The 17,132-nt window shown below is 36.9% G+C and overlaps 1 protein-coding gene across 13 annotated transcripts in view; it reads right to left on the reverse strand.

Moving 5' to 3' along the window:
- LOC107126927 (uncharacterized) overlaps positions 1-17,089 on the reverse strand; it is a 519,804-nt gene extending 502,715 nt beyond the window's left edge. For 9 of the 13 annotated variants that reach the window (XR_012421301.1, XR_012421302.1, XM_065525742.1 and 6 more), the window contains exon 1: positions 16,616-17,089. Coding sequence is in view for 3 of the 13 variants with exons in the window: in XM_065525742.1 (XP_065381814.1) it covers positions 16,616-16,654 (39 nt within the window). In the remaining 10 variants the exon portion in view is untranslated. The remainder of the gene's footprint in view (positions 1-16,615) is intronic. The other 4 variants (XR_012421300.1, XM_065525740.1, XM_065525737.1 and 1 more) reach the window with 1 other exon arrangement.
- Between the last annotated feature and the right edge of the window lie 43 nt (positions 17,090-17,132).

Raw genomic sequence — 17,132 nt, forward strand, 5'->3', positions numbered from 1 at the left:
GAATTTCCAGCCTTCTGGTCTGCCCTACACATTTTCAGACTCATCAGCCCCCAAAAACACATGAAGCAATCCAAAACTAAAGAAACTAATTAATTAATTTTATTTCCCTGGAGAACTCTCATGGATAAAATAGGTATGAATGGTATTTTCAACTATAAACAGGTATGCAAGAAATATCAAATTTCTTTTATTTTACTTAAATCAAATTAATTCCAACTCCAAGTGCCCATCACACAGGCCAGCAGGAAATTCAACCTAGGTCCTAAGAGGTCACAAGCATCCTTTCATCTTGCATTATCATGTTCTCCTTTGATATCTCATTTTCCAAGGTCACTTAGTCCCTGCTATAATTTCAATAGTTGTACCCTCCAAAATTCATGTTGAAATTGAATCCGCAAAGTGGCAGTGTTGACAGGTGAGTCCTTTAAGAGGTGAATGTGTCATGAGGGCTCTGCCTTCATAAATACATTAATATATTCATGAATCAATGGGTTAAAAGGTAAATGGATTAATAGGTTATCATGGGATTGGAACTAGTGGCCTTATAAGAAAAGGAAAAAAGACCTGAGCTACCATGTTAGCACATTCAACACCCTCACCCTGTGTCACTTTGAGACTCTGCAGAGAGCCCCCACCAGTAAGAAAGCCCTCACTAGATGCAGCCCCTCAACCTTGGACTTTTCAGCCTCCACAACCATAAGAAATAAATTCCTTTTCTTTACAAATTATCCAGTTTCAAGTATTTTGTTTAAGCAACATAAAACAGACTAATACAGTCAGTCCCTAAAGGAAGACAGCTCCGCTTATCCCATGTCAAACTTCAGTGCAGGAATATTTGTCAAAGCAGGGAGTCCCGTTGCCCTGGGCCCAGGAGAAACACAAAGTTAAACCACTCAACTGTCTTGCCAGTTCCTGCGGGTACTGTCAGAGAATATAGCGTGGACCACCACTATTCTTGGTAGTCATAAAGCTCTAGTCTCAGTTTTGGGGAATTTATCTTCCCTCACTCATTTCCATCAAAGGAATTCAGCTTTCTCCTCTATCCTGAATATTTTTCAGAAGCTCTCTCCATTAAACAAAATCCAAGAAGGCAAGCTATTAGCAAGCAACATCTCCTTTCTATCAAGTAATAAAAATTTGTCTTGAGAAAGAAGACAAAATTTTCTACCAGTAATGAAGGGGAGTATAAACATCAGAGGAACAAAATTCAATGTATCAAAAAATGATCATATTCAGTGGTATGTTAACCAACGAGTTCTGTGGGAAAGAGGAGGGAAAAATAACTCTAATTTGTAGGATTTGCCTGTTTCCATGTTGTAAATGTTCCCATTGCAGTTGATTTCAAGCTAACCATTTGACATCACTGAGCACAGAGTTGGAAAGAGATGTGCAGTAGCACATAATTATGTAATATTTCTACTACACAGATACAATAGACATAACCTCAAGAGCATGGATAATGCTGATATGCATTACCTTTGTTAACAATACAAATTATTTTCTTGTACATTTGAATAATTTAGTTTTTTAATAATGGCTTTTTCATGGCTGGGGCACACAATTTCTGAAAATTTATCAATCCACTTTTCTGAACCAATACTAGCTACAAAAAATGTCAAAAGTCAAATGGTAAGCTGCAGTACAACACTGATCTTAACCACACAATGAAAGACCACAAGCATGACTTTGATAAGAACACTTGCTATGCTCTGAATGTCTGTATTCCTCCAAAATACAGACATTTAAACCCCAAGCTGATGGTATTTAGAGGTTGGGCCTTTTGGGCAGTAATTAAGTCATGAGGTCTCTGCCATCATGAATGGGATTAATGCCCTTATAAAAGAGACTTCACAGAGTTGTCTGGCCCTTCCATCTCTTTTGCAATGTAAGGACACAGCATTGTGTCTTCTGCCATGTGAGGACACAACAGCAAGGCACCATCTTGGAAGCAAAGAGCAAATTCTTACCAGAGGCTGGTGCCTTGACCTTGGACTTCCCAGCCTCCAGAACTGTGAGAAATAAATTTATGTTATAGTCTATTATTTATAAATTACCTGTCTATGGTGTTTTGTTACAGCAGCAGCAATAGACTAAGACTACCTATGTAATGAAAATTGGCTCTGCCTCTGCAAACAAGGGAAGTAGACCTAAAGTTTTTTTTTTACCTCTTCAGGACAGACAGACAAACCTGGCCTGCTCAAATGAGAACAGTCACCCAGGCTATGAGATCAACTCGTTGCTTACCATTTATAACAGCTGCACTTAAACTTGTTCTCATGACCATTTTTTCTGAACTCTTAAAAATATTGGGAAACCAAAGAGCTTCTGTTTATGAGAGTTAATCTCTCAATCCTTGCCATATTAGAAATTAATTCTGAAAAGTTTCATTAGTATCCATTTTAAAGTAACAATAGTAAACCTATTAAATAGGTTGACATGTTTAGTACACTTCTATTTACATAATAGCATATCTTATGAAAAATAACTATATTTTCCAGAAAAGTAAAGTAATAAGAAAGGTAACATTGTTTCACAACTTTTCAAATCTCTTTAATGTCTCTCTTAATAGAAAACAGCTGGAAAATGGATTAAGATAGTCTAATAGTCCATGAGGATCTGAATATTGTCCACAACCACTCAAGTGAAATTAGAAGTGGATCTTCCCCTATTCAAGCCTTCAGATAAGATCACAGCCCTGGCAACCCCTTGATTGCAGCCAGAAGTCACAGTAAGCCAAGACCAGATTTCTTTTTTCTTTTTTTTTTCTTTTGAGATGCAGTCTTTCTCTGTCACCCAAGCTGGAGTGCAGTGGCGCAATCAGCTCACTGCAAGCTCCACCTCCCGGATTCACACCATTCTCCTGCCTCAGACTCACGAGTAGCTGGGAACTCACGAGTAGCTGGGACTACAGGTATGCGCCACCACGCCCAGCTAATATATGTGTGTGTGTGTGTGTGTGTGTGTGTGTGTGTGTGTGTGTGTGTGTGTGTGTTTAGTAGAGACGAGGTTTCATCATGTTAGCCAGGATTGTCTCGATCTCCTGACCTCGTGATCCGCCTGCCTCCGCCTCCCAAAGTGCTGGGATTACAGGCATGAGCCACCGCACCCAGCCAGACCAGATTTCTAACAGACAAAAAGTATGAGATGATAGATGTTTGTTGTTTTAAACCAATGAGTTTCCGGGAATTCATTACATTGCCGTTGAGAACTAATACAAAAGGAATAGTTGCTCAACACTCATTTATTTATTCAATGAATGTATGGATTGAATGTGTGTGTACCAGTTACTATAAGAGGAGAGGAGAAGCAGATGTGACTCTGACATGGGCCCTCGACCCCTGAGGAACCAGTCTGATGAGGGAGATAAATAGGAAAATAGATGGCATACAATACCTATAATGCAAATATAGGAACAAATTATGTGAGACTATAAAAAGCAAAATAACTAACTCTATTTGAGAAGGCTTCACTACCATTTGGAATAGCTCATAAAGGTTGAGCACATTTAAGACTCTGGCAAGTGGCACTGATTCAATAGGAGCTGCTACTTCAGGAATCAAACCAAGGAGTCTACATGTAATCATTTCTGAACCACCTACATGCAGTTATTAAATAAAGCCATGAGAGGAAATAAGATTTCTTCAGGAAAAAAAACATATGGATAAAACCCAAAACTTAAGACTCAGGCAGGTAAAATATGAGAAGACAATACTTGATTGATTTGATAATAAATATGATGTCATGCAGTGTTTGCCAGAGACGACTTTGAGGGGAAAAAAAAAAGGCAATTGAAAAATCTTGCTGAAGGAGATCATTTTAAGAATTGTTTAAATTATGTATAGAAAATGTTTGGCCATACAAATAAGAAAGAAAATTACTCCCCACTCCCTTTGGTAAAAACGATGAATCACAGTTCCTACATAGTAAAAATGATGTTTTTAATATTAAGAAATTTAACATCTGAAATAAGCAAAATTGACTGTTATGTCTTACTAATATCTCAAGTTAATATCGTATGCAAAAACTGGAGTTTTTTTTAATAAATTAACTTTATGGACAGAAAAATACATACTTTTGTAAGTTAATTTAAAACTACAAAACAAAAATTTTTGCAGTTATAAGTTAATCACTTTTTTAAAAAAACAATTTCCCTAAGGTATATCGAGCAGAGTATCAAGAAGAAAGTTGATAAATACTGGTCAAACTGAAAACCAAACACTAGTAAAGTCTGTGCTACCTAATGATTTAAAAACCTGGACTTTGAAGTAGGAAGAGGGTCCTGGCTCTTCTACTTAAAAAGTGAGTCTAGACAATTAATGTAAGCCTCAGTTTTCTAACAAAAACAGAGATTATCATAACTACACCATCAAAACCAGGTTTTCGGAACTCATATTAGGTAAGACGTGTGAATACACCTTGAAACATTTAACTCATTATATGATTCTTGTAGTTATCCAGGAAAAGATATCACAAATAGACATTAAAACTATTTTTCATATTACAGCAATTTAAAAACTTCCTTCTATTTAACCGACAAAAAGTGTATCTTGATTTTTAGCCTTGACATATGGCAGTAAAACACGAATTACAAATTGGATTTGCACATAAATGTCAGAAAAACTTCCCTGATTTTTCATCGGAAATGTATTCCATTTGGAGGATCTGTTACATTTCCATAGGAAGTTAATAACTTGATCAAAGCCATGAAATAAAGTTTGCTGCATTTATTTAGTCTCCTTTTACACAATGGCTTTTCCAAATCTGTGTGTGCTACTTTTGCCCCACAATGTGAAAAGGAGACCATTAACTGCAGGATACCATTTGCTATGTAGATTTTCGGGTCTTGTTTGCACTTGATATTTGAATTAATATATCCCAGTTCTCCCTCCAATTTACTTGTACGTTTATTGTAGCTGGTTAAAAGAAAAAAAAAACTGCAGGTAAGTCAGGTAATAAACTGTGAGTCAGCAGGCCATTTATCTTCTGTAATAAATAGGAGTCAGAAAGTCGCACAGAAAATTGGGCTATATTATTCAATAAGGCATTCGGTCATGAATCAACGTGTTACTTCCTCCACACCATTCTGCAGGCCTCAATGAAGTAACAAAAATGTTTTTCCTCTAATAAAAGTAGTATATTCCTTTTTTTAAAAGTCCTTTTCTCACAAGAACACATAGAAAAGGATATATTTAAATATATCAAAAACACCAATTAGGATGATTTTCTCTAGCAGTACTCAATAGGAGATGAAAGGAAAGGAGAGAAAAGGTACCGTGGAAAGATAGATCAAAAGGAGGGAAAGATGATTTTACATGGGCTCAGAATGCATCCCAGTAAGTTCATAAGTTACTACAATCCCTACCCCCTTACTTTTAGTCAATGACCACTTCAAAAAATAAAAACAGTCAACTGTTGACAGAAACTCACCTCTGCTTATATCTACCTACAAATATCTATATTTTTGTCAATTCATACTCTATTTCCTCTTATCTCACAGAGACTGGTACTTTCTCCACTTTCCAAAGGAGAACACCTCTCTCTATGTTCTCTATCTTTTCTTTCACCTCCCTGATTGTGCTTTGTCAATAATTCAGTTACAATTTCTGCATCTAGGATGCCTTCAGCCTCTCAATCTATAAACACATTCAAGCTTCCCCACCATCTTAAATGTATCTTTTCCTACTTTTTGTCATTCCCACAATCTACTTTGTTTAACTGCCAATATCCTTAAGTCATTTATATTTACTGTTCCCACATTCTATTTGATTTTTCTAGCCATTATAATACGGCTTCCATCACCACCAACTCCAATCAAGTTGATCTCATTTAAGCCACCAGTGTCCTTCTAACCACACCCAAAGGGCTTCTTCAGTTGTATCAAGATCATTTTCCTGCAGCATTCGACACCATTTCTCTTCTGAAAACTCTTTCTTCTTCGTTTTCTCAACACAACTCTCTTTCCTTATCTCCCTTCTACTCCTTGTCTTTTCTTCTTCAGTGTCTTCGTGTTAATTATTTATTACTGTGTAACAAATTATCCTAAGACTTAGTGGCTTGACACAAAAAGAATCAAATACCTAGGAATACAGCTAACCAGAGAGGTAAAGGGTCTGTACAATAAAAATTATAAAACACTGCTCAAAGAAATCAGATGTGATACAAATATATGAGAAAACATTCCACACTCATGGATAGGAAGAATCACTATCATCAAAATGTCCATACTGCACAAGCCAATATATAGATGCAATGCTATTCCTATTAAACTACCAATGACATTCGTCATGGAACTAGAAAAAAACTATTTTAAAATTCATATGAATTCAAAAAAGGGCCAAAATAGCCAAGGCAATCCTAAGCAAAAAGAACAAAGCTGGAAGCATCATGTTATCCAATTTCAAACCATACTACAAGGCTACAGTAACCAAAACAGCATGGTACTTGTACAAAAACAGACACACAGACCAATGGAATAGAATGGAGAGCCCAGAAATAAGCATGCATGCCTACAACCATCTGATCTTCAACAAAGCTGACAAAAACAAGCAATGGGGAAAGGATTTCCTATTCAATAAATGGTGCTGGGATAGCTGGCTAGCTATATGCAGAAGATTAAAACTGGACCACCTCCTTACACCATATATAAAAATTAACTCATGATGGATTAAAGACTTAAATGTAAAACCCAAAACTATAAAAACCCAAGGAGACAACAGCATTAGTCTGTTCTCATGCTGCTAATAAAGACAGTTTATAATGGAAGTTTATAAAGGAAAGAGGTTTAATTGACCCACAGTTCCACATGGCTGGGGAGGACTCACAATCATGGTAGAAGATGAATGAAGAGCAAAGTCACATTTTATATGGCAGCAGGCAAGACAGCTTGTGCAGGGGAACTCCCCTCTGTAAAACCATCACGTGAGACTTATTCACTACCATGAGAACAGTATGGGCTAAACCATCCCCATGATTCAATTATCTCCATTTGGCCCCGCCCTTGACATGTGGCTATTATTATAATTCAAGGTGAGATTTGGGTGGGGACACAGCCAAACCATATCAACAACCTAGGCAATACTGCTTTGGACATAGGACCTGCAAAGATTTCATGACAAAGACATCAAAAGCAATTGCAACAAAAGCAAAAATTGACAAATGGGATCCAATTAAACTTAAGAGCTTCTTCACAGCAAAATAAACTATACACAGAGTAAACAGAGAACCTACAGAATGGGTGAAAATATTTATAAACTATGCATTTGACATAAGTCTAATATTCAGCATCTATAAGGAACTTAAACAAATTTACAAGCAAAAACAACCACATTAAAAAATGGACAAAGGACATGAGCAGACACTTTTGAAAATAAGACATACATGTGGCAAACAAGCACACGAACAAAGCTCAACATCACTGATCATTAGGGAAGTGCAAATCAAACCCACAATGAGGTACCATCTCACACCAGTCAGAAGGGCTTTTATTAAAAAGTCAGAAAAAAATGCTGGTGAGGTTGCAGAGAAAAGGAAATATGTATACACTGTTGGTGGGAGTGTAAATTAGTTCCATTGTGGAAAGCAGTGTGATGACTCCTCAAAGAGCTAAAAGCAGAACTATCATTCAACCCAGCAATCCCATTACTAGGTATATACCCAAAGGAATATAAATTGTTCCACCACAAAGACACACACACGTGAATGTTCACTGAAGCACTGTTCACACTAGCAAAGACGAGGAATCAACCTAAAAGCCCATCAGCAGCAGACAGTATAAAGAACTTGTGGTACATACACACCATAGAATACTATGCAGACATAAAAAAGAACAAGATCATGTCCTTTACAGGAACATGGATGGAGCTGGAGGCCATTATGTTTAGCAAACTAATGTAGGAACAGTAAACCAGATACCACATGTTTTCACTTGTAAGTGGGAGCTAAATAATGAGAACCAATAGAAATAGAGGGTAACAACAGACACTGGGCCTACTTGAGATTGGAGGGTAGCAGGAGGAAGATAATCCGGAAAAGTAACTATCAGATACTATGCTTAGTACCTGGATGACAAAAAATCTATACATCAAACCCTCATGACACGAGTTTACCTGTATAACAAACCTACCCATGTACCCCTAAACCTAAATAAAAGTTAAAATAATTTAACAGGGCTAGGTGCCATGGCTCATGCCTGCAATCTCAGCACTTTGGGAAGCCGAGGTGGGTGGATTACCTGAGGTCAAAAGTTCAAGAACAGCTTGGCCAACATGGCGAAACCCCGTCTCTACTAAAAATATAAAAATTAGCTGGGCTTGGTGGCTCAAGCCTTTAATCCCAGCTACTCTGGAGGCTGAGGCAAGAGAACCACTTGAACACGGGAGGTAGAGGTTGCAGTGAATGGAGATTGCACCACTGCACTCCAGCCTGGGCAACAAGCACAAAACTCCATCTCAAAAAATAATAGTAATAACAATTAAATAGACAATAACTTAGTAGCTTGAAACAGCAAACATTAATTATCTCAAAGTTTCTGTTGGTCAGGAATTTAGAAATGTCTTGGGGGAAAGGGAAAACACCCTTCTGGCTTAGAGTCTGTCTTGAGGTTACAGTCAGATAATGTCTGGGGCCATAATAATCTAAAGCCTTCAGTGGGGCTAGAGGATTCATTTCCACAATGGTTCACCCATGTGGCTGTTGGTAAAGGTCTTAGTCTGTCACTAGCTTTTTACAGATGTCTCAGTTCCTCACTGGCTCTTAGCAAGAAGCCCTGGCTCCTCACCACATGGATCTCTTCACAGGCTGCTTGAGTATTTTCACAACATGACAAATAGATTTCACCAGATTGAACAATGAGGGAGAGGGAGACAGAGAGAGCAAGAGAGAGACAGAGAAAGCAAGCAAGCGAGTGAGAGACAGAGAAAGCTACAGTACTTTTTATGCCATAGAAATTATACACTGTTACTTCTGCTTTAATTGTATTTATTGGGAGTAAGCCATTAAATCCAGCCCAACACTAAAAAGGAGAAGAATTAAGCTCCACCTCTTAAGAGTATCAATTAATTTATGAACGTATTTTATACTACCACAAACTTGTACATTTTATTTCCTGAATGTTGCTGTTACTTAAGGGTCTTACCTCTGTCCTCTTATCATCTTATTCACCTTTCCTGGGTGTTCTCAACTATTCCCATTGTTTCAATTGTCATCTATATTATAGATGAATCTAAAATCAGTTTCTAGCCTCGATCCCTTTCCCAAACCCGTATTTGTATTTTCAACTGCTTATCCTACATCTTCACCTAGAAAGCCAGTACAACCTGTCCAAAACTAAACTTCTGTTTTTCTTCTCCTTTGCTCCAATTTGGCTCTTTATATCTTCAACCCAATTACCCATGTTAGAAAACATGAATCATCTTCAATTCCTACTTCTCCTTCTGACCTCTCATATCCCTTGATATGGATTTATCCCTACTGTTTATGTCTTCTAAATAACTCTCAATTTATTTTCTTCTCATCATCATTACCATCTTCGTACACGCTGTCATCATTCCTCTCCAACTCTACTGCAGTAGCCTAATAATTGATTTTCCTGTCTCGTCTCTCCCCATTCTAATTTATTTTGTCAGATTTCTCTTAGCTAAAATATAGATCTGAGATCATATATCTCTATAAAAACCTTGAATAGCCCACCAATAACCAGTTTAAAGAGTCCAAGCTCTTTAAAATGATATATAAGGCCCTTTAAAATCTGATCCTAATATGTTTTAGCTTCATCTCGTCAAATGTCTCAACAAATTTTCACCAAATCATTGTCATTCCCTGAAAATGCCATGTACTTTCACACATTCACATATTTGCACATGCTATTTCCTCTGCCTGCAATACCCACTACTCTCTGCTCTGCTAGGGAAACTCCTATTTCCAGAGTTCAAACAGCACCTCTTTCACGAAGCTCTCTCTGACTTCCCTAGGTGGGAAGTCATTTCATCCACTATGGTTCCACATTATCTTGCATATACTGATGGCATATCGTTGTTAACCTATACTTCGTGAATGATTTTAGGACTGATTCAGTTTCAAACATTTTGTCCTTTTGTCTTTGTATGAACATGAATAAATATTTCAGACTGTTTTCCACTATTTAATTCAGAAAATATAATTGCTAGTGACAACTGCTGGCCCCCTCTAGGACTTACAGAATAATCTGTTGCCGGAGAAGACCTGTCTCACAGAATTTTTGAAATCTATTCTCATTTTGTGTTGTTAATCTGCATCACTGAAGAAGACAAAGTGCTATTTCAAGTCCACAGCACACGTAAATATATTAGGAACGTTTTCCTTTCCACATTGCGCACTTCGTATTCCCCACTATTACAAACCCACATTCCATGATAAGCAGCTGAGGTATCATCAGGTGAACTCAAAGAAAAGGTGCCTACAAACGTATGCATACACCTAGTTAAAGACATTTATCCTTATAAGCGCCATCTATTAATTTTGTTCCCTTATTGTATAATCTTAGACTTAGGGACAAATAGCACATCACTATTATTATTGGAAAAATCCCCAGAAGTATCAGAGTGATCATAACCTCTTGGCACAGAAGCTTTTGTTAAATTCATATTCAAAATATAAGATAAATACCAAAACTATATATACTCTTATAGCACAAATGGGGCAAGAACTCTCAGTCAGCTCTAGTTCTCAGCCATCTTCTTTATTTTTTCTTTTCCGAGACCGAGTCTCTCTCCTTGCGCAGGCTGGAGTGCAGTGGTGCAATCTCTGATCACTGCAACCTCCCGCTCCTAGCTAGCTCAAGCTATTCTCGTGCCTCAGTCTTCCAAGTAGCTGGGATTACAGGCATGTGCTGCCAGGCCTGGCTAATTTTTGTGGTTTTAGTAGAGACGGGGTATCGCCATGTTGCCCAAACTAGTCTCGAACTCCTGGCCTCAAGTGATTCACATTCGGCCCCGCAAAGTGCTGAGATTACAGGTGCGAGCCATTGCGCCCAGCAGCCATCACTCATTTTTAAAAGCACATTTATTGAGCTCTAAGAAACAGGTTGCATTAGGCACCTGATGAGGGCCAAGGTTCCTGCTCCCATGAAGCTTATATTCTGGGACAAGAGACACCCAAGTAAGAAATGAAGACGTAAAAACACAAAGTAATTACAAATTAAGATAAATCTACAATTAAAGGAGTGAAATATGTGATGGCATAGATATTAACTAGGGTCAGAGGGTAGAAGTTGTTTAGATGTAGTGGTCAGGGATAACTGTTTAGAAGAATTGCCACTTGAGCTGGTATCTGTAGGATGAAAATGAGCCAGCCACGTGGAGACCTGTAGGAAGAATATACCCAAAAAAGGAACAACAGCAACAATACCTTAAATACAATGTCATAATTACAAAAAAGACCCTTCAAAAACACCAGTTATCAGCAGATGACAGTATCCACATATGTAAGAAAAGAAATATAGGTCAATAGAATTTGAAATATACACTTGTTTCAGATAGCCATGTCTTAAATTGGATGTCCAGTATGATTCATCCTAATTTGGAATAAGTAAGTAGCCGTATTTTTTAAGCCAACTCAAAGCAAAATTACCAGGCCCTGTTGATACTCTATTACCTGAAAGTTTCTTCTCCCTAGGGTCCCTGCCACAGTTGCCTCTTTTCACTTTCCTCCCTAAACTTATTTTTCTGTATTTACCTTTTAAACATTGTTCCTCACATTTTTATTCTTTTTTGACTCTCTACAATCTTTCTCAAAGTAATCCATTCCCATTGGCCCCCATGTTCTAAACTCTTCTGAGTTTACAAGTCAAATATATACCGTTGGATTTTGCCACATAAATGACCCACTAGGACCATAAATTCAGCAGAGCCAAAACTAGATATGTTATTTCTTGCCCTGGCCACACATTCCAATCATGGCCTACGTAACCTCCCTAGCACCCACATTGATCACTTGCCCATGCTTGCCACCTGGATCCTCTTCTACTTTCTGACTTCTTCCCCTCAGCTCCCACATTCAGTCACCCAATCTCTTGATTTTATATTCTCCATATTTACTGGAGTAAGCTCATTTAGAAATTAATGTATCAATGCTGAATTATTTGCTTCTTTACACTATGACCTGAATTATATAGTAGTATGTAATTATGTGTTTACATGTCCCAAGTACTCTAATAAGTGACTTACATGCATTGTATCATTTCATCCTTCCAATAGCCCTATGAGCTAGGAACAGTATTATTCCTCATATATAAGAAGAGTAAAGCTTACAGGTGTCCAACAATTTGCCTAAAGTCACTTATATAAGTGGAAGGGAAGAAATTTAACCCACATATTTTGACTCTAAAACATGACCTTTTATACAGTGTGCTATAAAAAAGAAATAGAAAATTAGCTTTCATAAGAAAAAATAAGAAACTAATTTGATAGTTCTTTTAGGAACAACTTTCCCACTTCAAAGGTTTTAAGATTCAAGGATAAATGACACTAAATCCAACTATAAGGTAAGATGGTATTCAATCCATTAAAACAGTAGTTCTGAAATGTTTTCAGGTAGCAAATACCTGGAACTTGCAGTGTCATATGGGAAAATTTAAAATATATTAATAAACTTAATTTCACCAAAAAGACTGTAACATAAGACCATATTTTACATAAATGTCCCCACATTATTTTGAATACACAGGTTTTTCAGTCACATGAAATATATGATCCATTACTGTTTCTTTTTTTTTAAGTTGCTAGCTGAAAAACGCTAGCAATCTACTAATTTTTTAAGAATGACTATGAGGGAAAAAAGCTTAAAATTGAAAAAAATGCATATTTTTCTGTTAACTAGAAATACATCATCATTCAATTTAGTCGATCATCTTAGTCCAACCTACTGAACTCTTTCATATGAGCATAATTTGAGAACCACTGAAATAAACATTTATTAAGCACCTATATTTAAGAAAATATGCAATGTGTTATGGGAAAACAGAATAAAATATCGTCTCAGTTTACAAAGTTACTGAGAAGAAAAAAAATTCCTTACAGGGTTTTGATTTTGTCTTCTAAGACTATATAAATGTATGAAAAATGTTTATGCTTATTACAGGAAAATTAACTATTGTAGCTATAGAATAATCATCAATGCAAATTAAAACCTATATATATGTCTATGGGAGGTCTTCAAAGAAGTTACAAAATAGGGGGACACTATCAAATTCATATATTAGAAAATTTACTTTTGGAGTAATGTGTTGTGAAGAAATTATAATTGCTAGTGACAACTGCTGGCCCCCTCCAGGACTTCCAGAATAATCTGTTGCTGGAAAGACCTGTCTCACAGAATTTTGTATGTATTACCATACATACTGGTATGTAATATTGGTAATACCATACATTGAAGAAATTAGATCAAGAGAAACAAGAGGCACTTGCAATAGTCCAAGTAAAAATGGGGCCCTGAAATAGGATAGTGAAGTAGGAAGGAAATAATTTTCATACATAAGACTATGAAAAGTTCTAAGGCATATAAAATTAGCGAGGGAATATGAAGGTGGGGAATAGGAAAAGCTGGCCTAAAATGAGGAGTAAGAACTGAAATAACAGAAGATAAAAAGCAGATGTTATACGCTGAGGAAGATGTGGAATCCCTTATACTGCATTTAGAAAGACATAAAAAGCCATTAGAAAACTATTACTAGGGAAATGACATGGTTGATTTAAATCATTGTTAATAATTTCAGTGTCAATGAGGCAAAAAATATTTGGAAATCGTACATCTTGGTTTCTTGACAAATGCCATAATAACTATTATCATAATGGCACCAAGAAATATTTCAAATAGAAACAGAGAATTCACCCACTTAAGTCACCCACTTAAGAAAATTTTGTGTCAGTGTAGGCTGGAGTGAAAGTTTACAGTATTGAAATTCAAACTGACAAGGTAAAAGACATTTTATAAGCTTTACTGAAACATTGGCAAATCTTTTGTAATATCTTAATTCAGAGGGAAAAAAAGTATTAAAGGAGACTGACTACCTGTCAGAATTTTGAAGCATTCACTATTTAAATCAAAATACTTCCTAATATGTACTGCCTCAACCCATAAAACAGATCAACAATTTATATGGCAAAATTAGGCCTGTCCTTATGACAAAAATGTACTTAGACAAACTAGTAGTCTTGTCTCTGCCTACCACCCATAGCATAGTTTGGTCTGTTATTAATGAGGCTGTCTTAGTTTACTGGGGCTGCAATAACAAAGTACCACAGACTGGGTGGCTTAAAAAACAGAAATTTATTTTCTCATAGTTTTGGGGGCTACTACTCTGAGATCAAGGTGTCAGCAGGTTTGGTTTCTTCTGAGGCTTCTCTCTTGGCTTGCAGACATACCTTCTAGCTATGTCTTCAAATGTGTTTATGGAAATATTCCTCACAGAATCTATAGGAAGCTTGGAAAATCAGGCTTGGAAAACAAAAGAAGCAAGAAATAATAGCAAAGAATGAAGTAAGGACATGTATGGATCTTGCCACACTGGCCTGCCACCACTGGACTGGTAATACCATACATGCATTCTAATGCCCTGAAAAATTCCTACACTTTGAAAGGTAGTCTTTCTCATTTTCTTGAGATTAAAAGCCCTAGGCATAGGGCTTCCTTCTGTAAGAAGGGCTTCCTTCCTATACAGAAGGACATTAGAATGCTGGATAGCAAACAATAATTTCTATTCAGTACAAAATCTACTGCCTTAATCTATTACATCTGATACATTCCAATAGATGTAAAGATATCCAAATGGCTATATCCAAGGCAGTAAATTCACAGCCTGTCCACCAAATGAAAGCAGTCAGGTTTGGCAGTTTTTCTTTTAGGTCTTTTATGGTGGGTATTTACCTCAGGTTTAACACTGTTCCCACAACTTCCTAATGTATTTCACTCATCCTGACGTTCAAGTTTATAGCCCTGCTTTCTTGGGTATTTGAATTGTAACCCTTGGACTATGCCTTCTAAGCACTGTTTTGTGAAAGTTTCGTTTGAATTGTAAGGTCAATAAAAATATCAGTAGAAAACATAAAATTCCCAGCCCTGCTTCCATTTGCTATTTGAGATCAAGAAAAACCATTTACCTTATTTCAAAAACTAGTGAACTCAATGAGTTGGACTTCGTTATTTCTAAAATGTATGAAGAAATAATGTATGAGGGAGAGTGCTATGAGAGCATGTACTATATTCAGAAATGTGTATTTTCCATTTGAGGCAAGAAAGGATCTTTGTTCTCTACCAGGGCCACACTTCAGAGGAAAAAAACGAAAGCAAAGGTCACAAGGAGGCAGAGGAAGCTATGAATCACGAAAACTGGAGCCATTATCATAACATTATGAGATTCTAGACTTTTTGTAACTTCCCCGTATTTGTTACTTATAATTCATTTGCCTCATAATAATCAGTACAATTACTCAAAATCAAAGACCCAAAGGGTATCTTTGAGGCACTAAAAGTAGGACGTTAAGACAACTACATTCCATATGCAAACAAAGTCTCAAAGGAGACGATCTCCAAATAATCAAATGTATTATAATACTAAGTAAAGAGGGAGCTGGCTGCATCCCTTCATCCTCTGACAAGAACCATGACAATAACAAAAAATAAAGATGAAAATATGTAAAAGAGGGGGGAACCCATTAACCTGCAATAGGAGCCCAAATGAAAAACATTGTGTCTACACACACCTATCATTCTCGACACAATTCTTTTTAGTAGCTATCACATTTCTTCTACACACACACGCACACACAACATACTTGGGGTTCCTTGACATTATCTTCCGTAGAAAATTACTAAGTAAATAATCAATTTGACTAAGTAGGGGGGCTTATTGTTTTCTCCCTATTCGAATTAATGAAAAAGATAAAAAAACTTTTATCTATAAAGATGATTCTTGGTTCCACAATGCTTAACAGAAATAAAAAATAATCATTTTTAAAAATAACAGCTAAGCATTGTACATTTTAAAAAAACCAGTATTTTGGTTTGTGCAAGTATCAATGGGTCCCATTCATCATTTAAGTACCTTTTCAAACAGGATCTAAGTTTGTAATGTTAGGTAATAGGCATATAGGCTGAAGCTAGACTGCTAAGATTACAATTTCTGGCTCTGTACTTAGTATAACTTTGGGTATCTTTCTTCCTTTCTCTGCTTCATCTATAAAATGAAAACAGTAACAATTCCCACCTAAGTGTCGTTGTGATAACTAAATGAAATAGTGTGTGTAATGTGCCAAGCAATTTCTGGAGCTACCAAGTACTTTAAGTTCAAACTAAGTTTGGTTACTTTCACATTATAAAGGAATTTTTAGGAATCACCTAGGCACTCTCCTAAAGTCTCAAAATAACTTTTTTTTTTTTTTTTTTTTTCTTTAAACTTTAGTACTCAATTCCTGGTTTACCATCTTCAAAAAAAAACCAAAAAAAACCTGTATTAAAGCCCTACCCTTTCATCTATAAATTATAACTTTTTAAAAACATATTTCTTTTTTTTATTTTAAAATAAAAAATAAAAAAATAAAAAATAATAAAAAAAAATAAGTCTCAAAATAACTTAATACAGTACTTCTAAGGGGTTCAAGTGCCTCCTTATCTGGGACGCCATCTCAGATGCTCTTCAAATGAAAGTTAACTTTTTCCATTTTTTTCATAATCCTTCACAGGAATCTGAAGTACACTGCACTCACGGGCCATTCAGCTCCGCCTCTCCAAGGAACAAGAAGGTAACTGAGTAACGTGGTCACGGAGCAACCCCGAGTCCCTGCGGCTGCTCAGTAGTCACTCAGGATGGGGATGGTACAGGGGACCATTAACTGAGCCGGCAGGAAAAGTTTCCAGTTGAGGCGACGATAGACAAGAGTTGCCCCATGGTAAGCGAAAGTTGACTGAGAGGAAGCACAAACGCATGGACTCAACTAGCTCGCCCAGATTCATCCTCAGGCCTGTTGCCATCTGGAAAGGGCCTATCGGATGCGCGAGCTCACGTGTGACGCGTAGTCATTTTCCCACGTCCCGTCCCTGCCCCCTCCTTGTCGGACTCAGTGGATGCGCACGCGCAGCTCCGCTTCCGGGAGCCGCTCCTC

Source organism: Macaca fascicularis, chromosome 12 (assembly GCF_037993035.2).
Source record: "Macaca fascicularis isolate 582-1 chromosome 12, T2T-MFA8v1.1".
Lineage (NCBI taxonomy): Eukaryota > Metazoa > Chordata > Mammalia > Primates > Cercopithecidae > Macaca > Macaca fascicularis.